Here is a 14,286-nt window from a genome sequence, read left to right on the forward strand (position 1 = left end):
GTGTTACTAAAATGCTAAAGATCATTTACGACCGCATGAACCCATGAATACTGTAAATAATTTTTGGTTACGTAATTAATTTCCGTCTTACAGTGTAATTATACATTTAAGTACTTATTAGTAACTACATGTACTTACTATAGGGTTAGGGTTTGGCTTAGGGTAAAAGTTGCATGTAATTATGCATAATTAAAGTTAAAGTTAAAAAATGAGTTATTACTACAGTAACGACATGTAACGTGTAACAAGGACACTGTAAAATATTTATAATAAACTAGTAGTGTTCGATATGCCTTAATATTTACCCAGCACTCTTTAAATGAATATAGGGTTAAATTTAATGTCAAGTCAAGCTTTTTTCCTAGCGTTTTATATGTTCAGTGCATTGTATTGTGTCAAACAAGTCAAATCAAAACTTCAGCTTGATCTAAACTACAAACAAAGTTTAAGTTTATGTTTAACAAGGTGAATGTTGCATTTAATGAAGAATTTTTTTTTACGCCATGTTGTGATGATGAATGCTTGTGGTCTTGTTGAAATGAGCATCGATGCATCAAAGATCACGGTAAAGGTCAAATTAGCTTAAGTTTCGATGCGAGTTCAAAAAGTAAATTTCAACCTCTAAACTAAACTCTTTCAACAGACAACAGGCCCTCTATATCCCTTATAATCGAGCGGAAGCAGAAGCCGGAGAACGGCAGCTGGCGGAATCAAAAGCACAACTGTACAAGTTTGCAGCCGCTGTGGGGTGGGGGGGAACTAGTTGCAGAAGAAGACAAACTTCTGGAGAATGACAACGGCACAAAAGTTGTTCTGTTGGGCGTGAGTGGTGTGGTGTCGCCCGGTGCCAGTGCGGCTGTTATCAGGGCACTGATGGTAGGCAGGCACACGGCCCCCTCTGTTCCCCTGCCTGATTTGAATGGACAGCGTTTTCCATTGTGTTCTCCATCAAAACAGAGGACAAAGTTAGTCAGCAAGTTACATAGCTTCCCTGCATTCAGATTCCTTAAGCCTCTTTTGTATGACGCTCGACAATGCGTTTCACTGCCACCGGACCTGCCCGGGCTGCCGGAGGTACGTAAGCCGCCGTGTTTTTACTCTTCGCAGACGCTAATAACTTGATCATTAGCCACGTGAGAGCGTGTTAGTACGAGCTCGGGGACGCTCACTCACCCAGGGTGAATAACTGATACGCCTTTTATCTGATCTCTCTGACTAGAAGTGCTTCCTTACGAATTCCTGGCACTTTGGTAAAAATTACCTGAAGGCAAACGGTACAGATTTATACAAGTTATTTACAACAGGAGCCCAGCCGCTGCTCTGGAAACTAGGCTGCAGATCAAAGGATTGTTTTGATGTCTGCTTAGCATATTTGTTTAACCTAGCCAGTGATTCTGCAAAGTGCACAAGCTTTTTGGTGATATGCAGAGTACCCTTTATCCCTCTTTCTCTTGTGTTAGCTCCGGATTTAAGTACTTTCTGTATTTAGGAGACAACTGGATTTGCCAGCTTTTGAAATTTAGTTGCCCACTGCTTGCAGTCTTGGCACTCCGAAATAGATAACTAGGTATGTAGCAGAGCTAATCCTGATCGGCCTTGTAATAGTATTTGTGGACTACACGGCACCCAATTAGGGCATAATGTGTTATTTTTGTTTCTGCTAAGTTGGATTAAATATGAAAATGTGGTTGTTTTTCCCCCTCTCTTGGAGAATGTTTACTTTTTAATCTGCATATTTATTTTTCCCGCTCCCCCCTTCCGTCCTCGTTTTTCGTTTGCGGCCAAATTCTGGCAAGCTGCGTTCTGCTAGCAGTTAGCCGAGTGTCAATCGAGATGGCGTAAGTGGGAAAGCACTCTATGACAGATAGCCATGGCGAAAATAAGAAGAGAAAAAAAAAAACTACGCGCGCACAATCGCGTATAATTCTCCGTTGCTCTAGGTTGGCGAGATGAGCGTAGGTTTAGTGGAAGCAGAAAGAGAAAAGGGGTAGATGGCTCACAAGAGGGATAAACCTGGAGAGTCATGCTGCAAATGTGTTTTACAGAAACACAATGAAAAGAGGGGACAAAGCCATTGTGCCAAACTCCTTTGGAAAATGGCAAAGCAGCTCTCCAAGGTCCAGGACCATGGAGAAGCCGGATGAGCCTTCGGAAGCGGCAGAGGAGGAGAGTCTTTCCAACTGCACCTGCCCAAGAAAGGCAAGGAGTGACCGGCGTTGCCCACCTTTTCCCGCGTTTCCTCTGCGTCCGTGACCGTGACATGCTTTTTGGATGCGTTCGGAGTCCTGCCTCCCCTGGTAAACACACAAACAGCATTGTTAGTGGCGAGAATTCCTTTTGAAAGAAAGTGTTTCCCTAATGATAGGGCCCTGCCAAAAAAAAAAAAAATGAGAGAGGCAGAGAGAGAGAGAGAGAGAGACAAAGGCAGAAAAAAATGGGAAAGCACAAAAACAGTCACAGGTGCTTGGGAAAAGAGAAAACATAGTGAATGGTCACTGAAGTCCCCCAGGAGGCCTTTCAGCGGAAGCCAGTGCGGTGGGTGGACTTTGTGACAAGGACGTTTGTGGCGAGCCAGGTGGAGCAGTTTACCGCGCGCGCTTCTGTAAGCCGCATTCACATGTTAATGCAGCTGCGATGTAACTTTTATTTGTCTCAGCCTGGTGCCGAGAGCAATAATTATAGAGCACTTTTGCCAGCGTTAAGACCGACAACAGAGGATCAAGCGAATCTATCATTCCCAAATGGATGAATATGGATGTTATGAATATAAGAGTGTGCTTGCTGTTGATGATATATTTTAGAGCTGTTTATGAGGAAACATTTATTCAGACAGCACCGCTGTTTACCTCTTTGCCTTCGTCTGAGTAGCATTGTATTGACGTCGGCTAGCGGCGTGTTAACGTTGGCAAGTGTCAATAGTTTATCATTTGCTAAAGCTAACAATGAGAGTGTGCGTGTTTACTGATCACATCAGTGAATAAACCTTGCCATTACACATGGAAAAATGTGTGTAGTTGTGATGCATGAGTAATCTTTTACTTGTAAGTCATAAAAAAAAAAAAGTATTGTACATGCCAGTGATTTGTTTGTTGGAAGCATTTAGTTTTAATCTTGAACAAATCTTGGATCTTTGGATGAGGCTTAGCTTCTCTCTGTTGAAGCCCTTATAAAAATAACCTTTAATATTAAAAGTGACTAAGAGTTGGAATGGAACTAAACATCAACCTTTTTTAATTAACTCTACCAGGTATTTTTGTCTGTGTCTGATAGCTAAAATACAGAAACATTTTTTTTGTTTTATTTCTGCTTTTTGTCACTCATCACCTGTTTGTTTCAGGCTAGACACGCTTTAAAATGAACATGTTTCTCACCTCTGAATGAATCAAAATATTGAGTAGATTATACAAATAATAAGTAACTTAGATTTTTATCAATGCTATCATGTTTTTGTTTTGTTTACCTTATAGATAGATAGATAGATAGATAGATAGACAGACAGACAGACAGACAGACAGACAGACAGACAGACAGACAGACCGATGGATGGAAGGATGGAAGGTTGGATAGATAGATAGATAGATAGATAGACAGACAGACAGACAGAGAGACAGACAGACAGATAGACAGACAGACAGACAGACAGACCGATGGATGGAAGGATGGAAAGTTGGATGGATAGATAGACAGACAGACAGACAGACAGACAGACAGACAGACAGACAGACAGACAGACAGACAGACAGACAGACAGACAGACAGTGGAAAGATGGAAGGTTGGATAGATAGATAGATAGATAGATAGATAGATAGATAGATAGATAGATAGATAGATAGATAGATAGATAGATAGATAGATAGATAGATAGATAGATAGATAGATAGATTACATTTCAGTCTATTGTTTTTGTTTTGTTTATCTTATTGTAGTATAGTAGCATGGATGGATGGATGGATGGATAGATAGATTACATTTCAGTCTGTTATGTTTGTTTTGTTTACCTTATTGCAGTATAGTAGCATAGATAGAACGACTGATGGATGGATGGATGGATGGATAGGTAGAAATACAGACAGACAGATAGATATATAGATAGATTACATTTCAGTCTATTATGTTTTTGTTTTGTTATGTTTTTGTTCTTACTGCAGTAGAGTTGGATAGATAGAACGACAGACGGATAGAAAGAAAGAGAAAAAGAAAGAATGAAAGAAAGAAAGGACAATAACTTATTTCAAATGAAAATTCCATTAAGGGCTACTGGTGTTTCTGAGGAGAAGTTCAGAAAGATGACTTAAGAAGGAAGTCCTGAATATCATCCATGCCTTTAATTTTTCTCTTTTGCACTTTGTCGTCAAACTTTCTTTGCCTCTGCTTCCGTTCGGAAGTGGCTGGATCCACCGCAGCATATGTCCCTCCTATCACCTGTTTTGTACGTTTCTCAGAGGTCTTTCTCGTGGCTCTGGGGAGGCCTGATTCAATGCCCGGCTATCTGCTCTGCATAAATAGCAACAAAGCCATTGTCATCTGCACCTTTTGGATTGCCTTTCCGAGCCTATTGAAACTGGCTGTCCCCTGAGACAATGCTCCAGTCATTGCCATCACCCTGCATTACCAATTGTTCTGTGCTTTCAGGAGAGTTGCCTGGCTAAATCCAGGAATGGATGGCAAAAAGTGAACTGAGACCAGACAAACCTTGTTCTGTCAGGAAAAGATAATTCCTGAGAATTTAATAAACTGGAGCATACATGGACTTTATTTTTTTGAAGTTCATATATACTATCAAATATATTAAATTTAAAATATTTTTATATAAAAATGTGTGTGTATAACACAGTATATAGTATATATTGGGTAGGATTAAGGGATGTAGAATATGGTCATCCAAAATGAGGCATAATATGTGCTTTATAAGTACTAATAAACAGCCTAAATTCTTGTAACATGCATGCTAATAAGCAGCTAACATGCACATAATATAAAGACAAAATAAGTTTGCCTAGTGTTTTTTTTTGCATTGGTTTTATGTTTTATACAATTGTTAATTTTACTATTCATATGACATTTTAAAGATGAAGAATGACATTCTGTGCCAATAGCATTGGCTAACAAAATTGCACAAATAATGATTGTTTCTAAACAGATTAACCCAGACACTCGTCCCATCTGCCATTGGTTGGTGAAAAAAAGATAGTCCCGCCCCAAAGTCACAGAGCCATCGTTGCTGTGTTGGGATGCTCTAACAATGTTGCTTTTTGAGGAAACTTCACCTATGAATTAATAAATTTGCAGCTTTCATAGAAGAAAATATTTTAGCATCTAAGAAAAATTACACATATTACCTTTTAATAATTAGCATGTTGTTTAGCCTTTGCCTTTTGTCGTAATATCAAGTCGTAATATGAAGCAAAACCAGTTGAGAACCACTCATCTCAAAATGGCACCCTCTCTATCCTAATGAATACTTGTTTATTTTCAGCTTGTTTTACTTGTCGACTATACCATATTGTTGTAATATGCTCTTCAAAGCATGCACAATCCAGTTTGCCGACTCAAAAGTTACTTTTCCCGGCATCCTTTAGAATAGAATATTTACAAAACTGGGAAAAAGTGATGCCCTATAGTGTTTCTCCAGTTTTAAGCCTGTTTGGGAGATGCGATTGAGCAATCCAGCAGTGTGAAATCGTATCCGGTCCTGGTTCTGTAATCATTCTCTTAGACTCTTGTTAAATGGTTTACTTGCCACTTTTGGCGGCATTTGCTGAAGATAGCAAAGGCATAAAGACTGGCCGTGATCGGATTAACCATGCAACAGCATGATGTAACTCTTTGTTTGTGTGGTATGTGTTCTATGTATGTCACATACGCACTAAACTCACAATTTATGCTGCTTGTGACCAGTGTGCGAAAAGCCAGAGAGTTGCTTATAGTTGATACGTTTTCATGGGTCTCTGTGCTCGGGATTACTGTTTTCTGCCAATATGACCAGTCACTGTGAAAGAGAAAGTTGATTAATAATGCATGTAAAATGCATGTTGATGTTTTTTTTTTTTTTTTTTCATTCTGAATTTCAGATTTTGATGCACAATCCACAACCTTTTGAGCATGCTTTTGCTCAAAGTGGGCTGTCCGGCACACATTAACCAGTGTTATTTTAGTATTTTTATATATATATATATATATATATATATATATATATATATATATATTATAAGCTTTTTATTTTATTTTTTTATTAAATTTATGTACTTTTGTCACTTTTTTTTTTTTTCAGTTTTCGTTTTTAATTTCTAGCTAGTAATTTTAGCATTTCAACTTATTTGCCATTAAGGCAGCATTTCTACAACATATAATATTTATATTTTATTTTCTTTTATTTTATTATTATTTTTTTCAATCAACAAAAATGTTTTTAATAGTTTAATTTTTAGTTTCAGTTACCGATAATAACCCTGACATGAACCACACATTCCCTCCTGTAATGCTCAGCGTTCAGCATAGAAACTTTCCAGTTGAAGGCTGCGCGCTTGCAATGCTTATCTGTGCAAGATGTTTCAGTTTACATTTCGTGTTGTTGTGGGTTGACAGCTGTGACCATAGCAAGCCCTATTTCGCCTCTGTGTTCGAAAGAAGAAGAAATGTCTGCATTTTACTGGAGGTTTAGATGCTTGTTTATCACTTTTAAATACCATCATCTTTGCCGAAATCCCCTCTCAAAAGAACCTTTCACTTGCTGGAATAAATTCAAATTAAAATTTAAATCCCTCTTTGCATTCCTTCAGCCTCTTTTAAAATAGCTGGCTCCTTTTAGAAAGCTGTTTATGTAGTGATCTCTTCATAATCCAGTTTGTTTCTCAACAGCAAAAAAAAAAAAAAAAAAAAAAAAAGAAACACTGAAATCGTATTATCAGTGTCTTGGAGAGATGATGCGAGAAGTCAGAGAGACTCCGTATCTGGGGTGGGGGTGAGTTTTCAAAGTACTAAATCTGAGAAACGTCGCAAATGCTCTTTGATGGAGTACTTTGATGGAACACGTGCATTTGACTTGCAAATGCTAATAGTACATTGTATTGCCTGAACTCTGATGCATCTGATGCTTTTGTTGCGTTACCGCAAAAGCGTGACAAAGCCGAGCCTAACCAAATAGGTGAAATATATACCTGTACTTTGGCTTGGGATCTGAACTTGTGCCATTATGATTCAAACATCTCCAGTCACCTCGGCGCTCATCTTTTCAGCCTAGTTCTCCTGTATTAGGCTCCATTCTGTTTGGAAATACTGTCGGAGCGCATTTCAAACAAACAAATCAACACTGTCAGGAGACCGACCTGTTTTTCTCCTGCTCTCTTCAGATGTATTCAGTTGGCTATTGAAAGGACAAATAACATGGAAGACCTTATTAAGGTTTTCTTTGAGCACGCTAGATTGGATTTATTGTTAGCGAACAAATTATAATTGTATCTCCTGAAAAGTTAGCAAAGATCTAAACAAAGGGAAATCAATGGCACAGGCCGATTAATCACACCAAGCGGGCTACTTGTGCCGAAGAAACTTACCTCATAATCAATGTCTTTGTTTTGCTCAAAGGGCATTTGCATGCTGATTCAGTGTGCCATATTGGATGCAATCAAAACATTGTCATCCACATTAATAAGAGGGTTATTTGGACTCTCAAGTATGCCACTGAATAGCGCGGGCTCAACACGCCATTGTAGCGCTCCAGTATTAAAGACCAATCTCGACGTGATAGAAAGACACAGTTTGTTAGAAGAGTTTTTAATATCATGGATATATTGCGCATGTAAAATGCTGTACAATATGTCTAAGACAGATTAACCTCTGCTATTGCAAAGTTTAGGAATCAGTAAATCCCACAGTAAAGAAAATCTTATCCCATCCCACACAGTCAACATCAAAGTATACTCATTTACATTCGGTAATCCTTGACGTCCACTGTGCTCGCTTCCTCTTGTGTTTGTATTTATTGTTTTTAAAGAGGTGCGGAAGGTTGCTATAGGGAAATTGTATTGTTAGATCATGCATATTGATATAGATCACGTGATAACATTTGCAGAAATTTACCTTTTTCTACTTTGTCTGGCTCTATTCCAAATCCTAGTGAGCTGACTACCTAGACGGGAACTAAATAATGCTGCCTTCTAAAACAACTCGTTTTAGTTCAGGGAGAAGCCAATTCCATAATGCATTGCAACAAACTCAGTGAAAATATGAACCCAAGATGGTGGACAAGGTGAGAGAAATATGAATTATACAGTGTATAAAGTGAAAATGTGCAGTAGATGTGTAGAAAGTTGGGTAACACATTACTTGAAGCCTTTGAAATTCATTATGAGTGTTTTTGTTTTTTTGTAATGCATTAATTATGCCTCACAATCCACCTTATAATGCATTATATTATCTAATTAACAATTGTAATCACATACCTATCTATTCATTTTCACCTTTAGAAAGTATAGTCCTTTAAAAGACTTGACAAACAACCAAATTTCAGATGTAACAAGAATCTGCAAATATTATAACGCATTTTAACTTTGGCTACAATTATTTATGAAAATATATACATTACAAAGTACATTATGAATTTCCCAATGGGAAAATTTGGTGTGGTCTACATTTCTATATCACTTGTTACTCATACAAAACGGGTATAAACACAATTGGGTATCACTTTATTTCGATGGTCCACTTTAGAGATTCTACTAAATATAAGTAACTTTGCAACTTTGTAACTAGCAGTCAGAGTTTTAGCTGCTTAATATCTGATAACACTTGATTTTGATGCTCCCCAAAAGAAATTCTACTGACTTTGCAACATGTCAACTTATTCCTAAACTTTAACACGAACCCTAAATTAACAGTCTACTAAAAGTCTGGGTAACACTTTATTTTACAGTGTCTTTGTAACATATGTTGCATGTGTTTACCATAGTAATAACAGTAAATTATGCATAATTACATGCAATTAACCCTCAACCAAATTCTAATCCTAGCCTAACCCTTTAGTAAGTACATGTAGTTAATTAATATTACTCAGTACTTAAATATGTAATTACACTGTAACAATGACACCTTAAAATAAAGTGTAACCAAAGTCTGTTACAGTCTACTAATACTCTAATAAGAGTTAGTTAACATGTAGTTGCAAAGTTACTTATACTGTAGTTAGTAGAATGTCTAAAGTGGACCATCAAAATAAAGTGTAACCCACAAGACAAACACAGAATGCATACACATAAAAAATATCCTTATTTAACAATTAAATCAATGCAGGCACAAACGAGATTTTCAACCCATTCAATAGTATTCCACAGTTCATAACAAATATAAAGTACATGAGACGGGTCAAGTTAAATTCTTTGTTCATAGAGAGACTGGATACTATAATAATCTTTCTGACCTATTAGTTTCATATCAGTTTGTATTATAAATGTTTAACTTTAGATTTCACAGAGAGGTTTCTGTTTATTTGAGTGTCAGGCTGTATTATGAATGAATGATGCATTTATATAGTGCTTTCATATGTACTACTGTACACCCAAAACGTTTTACAATCCAGTCAGGGGATCTCTCAACCACCACCAGTGTGCAGCGTCCACTTGGATGATGCGACGGCAGCCACAGTACAACGGCGCCAGTGCGCTCACACACACCAGCTATAAGTGGAGAGGAGAGAGAGTTAGCAGCATGCTAACATCACATGTCAGTGCTGGAATCAGTTCATGCAATCAGTTCAATGCAATCCACACGAGGAGCGTCATTTTTACAGTATAATCTTGCAAATCAAACCCTTATGAGGTTCTATTTCTGTTGGGATGCATCCCACTAGGCTTTTGTATCAGAGCTATACTGATCACGATCCTGAATTACGATCAAGTTAGTATCTCTATGACTACTCAATGGATTAGTTTATCCAAAAATTTACATTTTTGGTTCATGGCTTTATTACAAGTGTTCTTAAGCCTTTGTGTGAGGAACGGACTGAAGTTTATGTTGCTATTTACTCATAATCTTTCCTTCCAATAACTATATATGTATATTATTGGTAAAAAAATATTTTGTGTTCCACAGAAGATGGTTAGTCATCCATGTTTGGAACAACATGAGGGTGAGTAAATAATGACCTTATCAATTTTTGGGTGAACTATTCAGTGATATTGGTTATTTTGGGCAGATGTGTGACACAATAGAGTGTTCCTGCATTGCATCTAGACTGAATTTGGATTTCTGTTACCCAAATATGAGTGCACATCTGCTATTCTGCCCACAGGTCCATGGAGGCATCTAGTTAGGAAGGCATAGATAATCACTTCAGGCGATGCTGGAGACCACCTTGTTAACCAGCTCCACAGCAACACACCGCATACATCCCTGGAGGACTTTAGGTTGTTGCACTTGTGAGTCCTATAGTTTCTAAACCTTATAGATTCCAAGAAGCGAACCTCGAATCCAAAACGCAGGAGTCAGAGTCACTGACATTTTCATACAAATCCAATGATCTACAAATTATTTTAATCTGATCAAGCTGTTCTCCAGGTATTGGTTGGCATCCTATAATTAGCATTTGCTCAGGATGCTCTTGCTTTGATTGAGAAAGCAGGCATGGACAGGTGAGTCTCTCTCACAGGTGTTTTTAAACCATTTGACACACTATCAGTGGACACAGATGGACTCCATTCCACTTATTATGCGCCTTGTTAAGACAATTTGCTGCACCTGAGCAAAGCAGAGTTTGTCATGACAGTGGCGCTGTGTGTGATACTTTTCTTTTTAGGCCTTTATAGTTCACCCGAAATGAAAACGATCTCATTTACTCTCGCTCGTGTTGTTTCAACTTTATTTCTTATGTAGAACTCAAAAGGACAAATTTGGAAGAATGTTCATGCTGCTCATGCAATCAAAATGGATGGGGGCTGGATCTGTCGAGGTACCAAAATGAGATAAAAAGCGTCATAAAATGAGTAAATTAGTCCATAAAACCTGGGCTGTAGATCTGGGGTTTTCAAACCGGGGTCCACAAGATTGTTTTGAGGTATTTTAGGGCTTTAAAACCGCATTTTGTGACAAATGCTATACAAATATTACATTAAAATTTGTATTAAAAATGTTTTTCTTCAGGTTTATACATCTAATATTATATAATAGTGGCTTGAAAAAATATACACTTACACTACCGTTCAAAAGCTTGGGGTTGACCTCTGCCTCTGCTCACCAAGGCTGCATTTATTTGATAAAAAATTCAGTAAAAACTGTAATATTGTGAAATATTATTACAATTTAAAATGAATATATTTTAAAATGTAATTTATTTCTGTGATGCAAAGCTCCAAAGCTGCTTTTTTTGTGTGAAAACCGTGATACATTTTTTTTCAGAATTCTTTAATAAAAAGAAAGCATGTATTTCTAATAGAAATCTATTGTAACATTATTAATCTCTTTACTGTAACTTTTGATCAATTTAATGCATCCTTGCTGAATAAAAGTAAAAAATAAATCTTACTAAAATTCAGTCAATATTTTCTAGATAATATTTGAATAATTAGTTTGGCTTCAGTACAGTACCTATATAATAGCCTTTTTTATCATGTCTTCATAATATCAAGCTTTTTCTCATGCAATATATATAAGGCCAGCTTTCCCAAAAAATCCCAGGTCTATGTTTCAAATCTTTAAAGATGTAAAAATATACTCGCTGAAAATCTAAAAATTGCTCCTCTGTAGTGCTCTTACATTTGTGCATCAATGCTGCTTTGACATAAATGATGACATTGGTTCTCACAAGTCTTGTAGTTATCACAGAACGTTAATTATGAATATGCTGAAGCATCAATTAAATTTGTCAACTATAGTGGATGTAAAAAGTAAGTGAAGATTTTCACTGATTCTCACACCAAGCTATTGTATGACTTAAAGTGATGTGAAATGCAGTGCACGCGTCATAAATACTACGTTTATGGTGCAATTTTGTTCTTTTTAGAGTCCTTTTGACAGCCCTTGGCCACTATATGCTTCCGCTGTATGGAACAGAGAAGTGCGAATCTCCTTTTGTGTTCCACACAAGAAAGAAAGTCATACTGTTTTTGAACAACATGAGGGTGAGTAAACAACATAATTCTCAGTTTTCGTGAACTATTAGGTGCTAATAGGCCAACGAAATATGTCGGATATTTTTTGAGCTCACTGGATTAGAGCACTCTAATTGAGCTCTCAAAATGTTTGGAACAATCTTCCGAATACTGCAGTAAATGTGTCACAGTAAGCATTTCTATCAAAAGTATAGAGTTATTCGACACAGCGCGTGTAGGATTGACTAAGGCACATAAACAACAGGTTACAGATGCATTTAACTTTGCTTACATAATTGGCGGACTAATGCAAAAAGCTTTTAGACATTATGTGTGACCCAGTGTGATACTTTTATAAACGCAATCAAACATTTTCTCCAAACATGCAGTGTACTTTGAAAAACGCAGACCTTTGTGTGACATGTCATTTCATTTCGCCCACTTTAGCTCTAATTTTCCCTCTAATATACACCTATTGTGGCATATTTTTTTTTATGAAACCCCAAATCAAACACCCAGAATGCACTTTTATTCACTTCCTGATGCTCTGGACCGCACGCCCTCGATGGAAGAGTATGTGCACCATTAAATATTATACTTTCAGCAACAGAATATTCAAGTGCAAGGATTTTCTTTGTTTCATGTCCACTGATGTTTTGATTCATCAAGACTGTTGTAACAAAGCTGATCCCTTTTAAAACTTATTTATGTGTCATGTTCTTTTTCTTTTGCCAGCTGTCTCGGCACATTACGAGAGATCAGCGACGTCTTGACCGAATGCACTGGAAATCAGATTGCCCGGTCTTTGGATCTTCGAGAACAGGTTTTCCATTAAGTAAGACGCTTGTAGCGACAACTCTTCACTTGTGTTGCGGGAGATTACGGAAGAAAGAAACATGTAGTTTAATGTTGTAAGTGCGTCCGACGGCCACGCAATCTGTCCCCTCACACATATAGAAGTGACAAACCTCCCCGAAAGCAGTTGCGGAATTAGACTTTCAAATGAAATCTACAACAAGATCAACCGCCAAACCTTTTGTAATGACTTGCCCTTCTGTCTCTGTTCCTCAAAATTCACGCTCGGCTGATGAAAAACTCGCCGGACATTGTGCTTGCGCCTTATCCTCTTGAGAGAAGAACAAAACAGATATGAGCTTTCTCTGAACCCGAGGAAGGAGGGGGTTGAAAGGGTCTTGGCAAGAATATACGCGCGCACGCACACATGCGGAGACACGTCAGATGGGAGCATCTTGTGGGCCCCTCACTCATTTTGAGGACTTGGCCATGGGCGTCCCCCCTCAAACCCTCTCCTCGCCCTCCAGAAGTGTGGCGCTCTTTGTCATTGTAATCCGGACTCTATTTGTTAAAGGCTCACTCGCTGTTTGCTCTCGCCGATGGGTGTACATTTGCACGCGTGTGTATTTACAAAAGTCAGCGGGCTGAAGGAGTGCCGTGACATCATTGCCGCTGGGTTTTTTATTGTCACACCCTGTATATGCAGTGTTCTCCAGACGGCCCCCCTTACCCAACCTTTCTCAAAAGTGATAGTCTACAGGGAGAAATTACTCCTCATCACTCCAGTAATTACTAGTCCTGCTTCTCTAAGTCACCAAACAACATCAAACCCATGGGCCGGGTCACTCTACAAAACGAGTGACATTTGTGTATCTGTATGATACAGCCCATTTTAGGATAGCTGATGCTTTTTGGGTAAAGCTTTAAAATGCATTAAATGTATCAGTCAAAATCAAGTAACTTTTAATGTATAATGTACATACATATAATGGATTATTTAAACAATTGATTTAGTGCTGTCAGATCGATTAATCGCGTCTAACATAAAAGTTTGTGTTTCTATAATATATGTGTGTGTGTATATATATATATATATGCATTATTATATATACTGTATGTACGTATATATGTGTGTGTGCGCGCGTTTATATATATAAACATATATGCGTGCACACACACAGACATACATTATATAAACAAACTTTTGTTAGATGCGATTCATCGCAATTAATCAATTTGATAGCACTATTGATTATAAAATATATTTTAACATTTTAACTTTTGTTGCTATATTTGTCAGAAGGGGACAATTCATTTCATAGACCATATGCACCAGAGAAACACGATCTTTAGAATTTTGGGTTTGAACTTCTGATTTTGTGGTAGCTCTGTATATTTCTATGGCATCGC

The 14,286-nt window shown here is 37.6% G+C and overlaps 1 protein-coding gene across 1 annotated transcript in view; it reads left to right on the plus strand.

Moving 5' to 3' along the window:
- Positions 1-1,021: 1,021 nt before the first annotated feature.
- The window catches only part of st18 (ST18 C2H2C-type zinc finger transcription factor), a gene marked incomplete at both ends in the record, with an annotated part of 59,080 nt that continues 45,815 nt past the window's right edge, over positions 1,022-14,286 (plus strand). The window contains 2 exon segments of the mRNA XM_081352378.1: positions 1,022-1,048; positions 1,050-1,074. Of these exon segments, the coding sequence (XP_081208504.1) occupies positions 1,022-1,048; positions 1,050-1,074 (52 nt within the window).

The sequence above is a fragment of the Scardinius erythrophthalmus genome, assembly GCF_964197995.2.
Source record: "Scardinius erythrophthalmus genome assembly, chromosome: 22".
Taxonomy (NCBI): Eukaryota; Metazoa; Chordata; class Actinopteri; order Cypriniformes; family Leuciscidae; genus Scardinius; species Scardinius erythrophthalmus.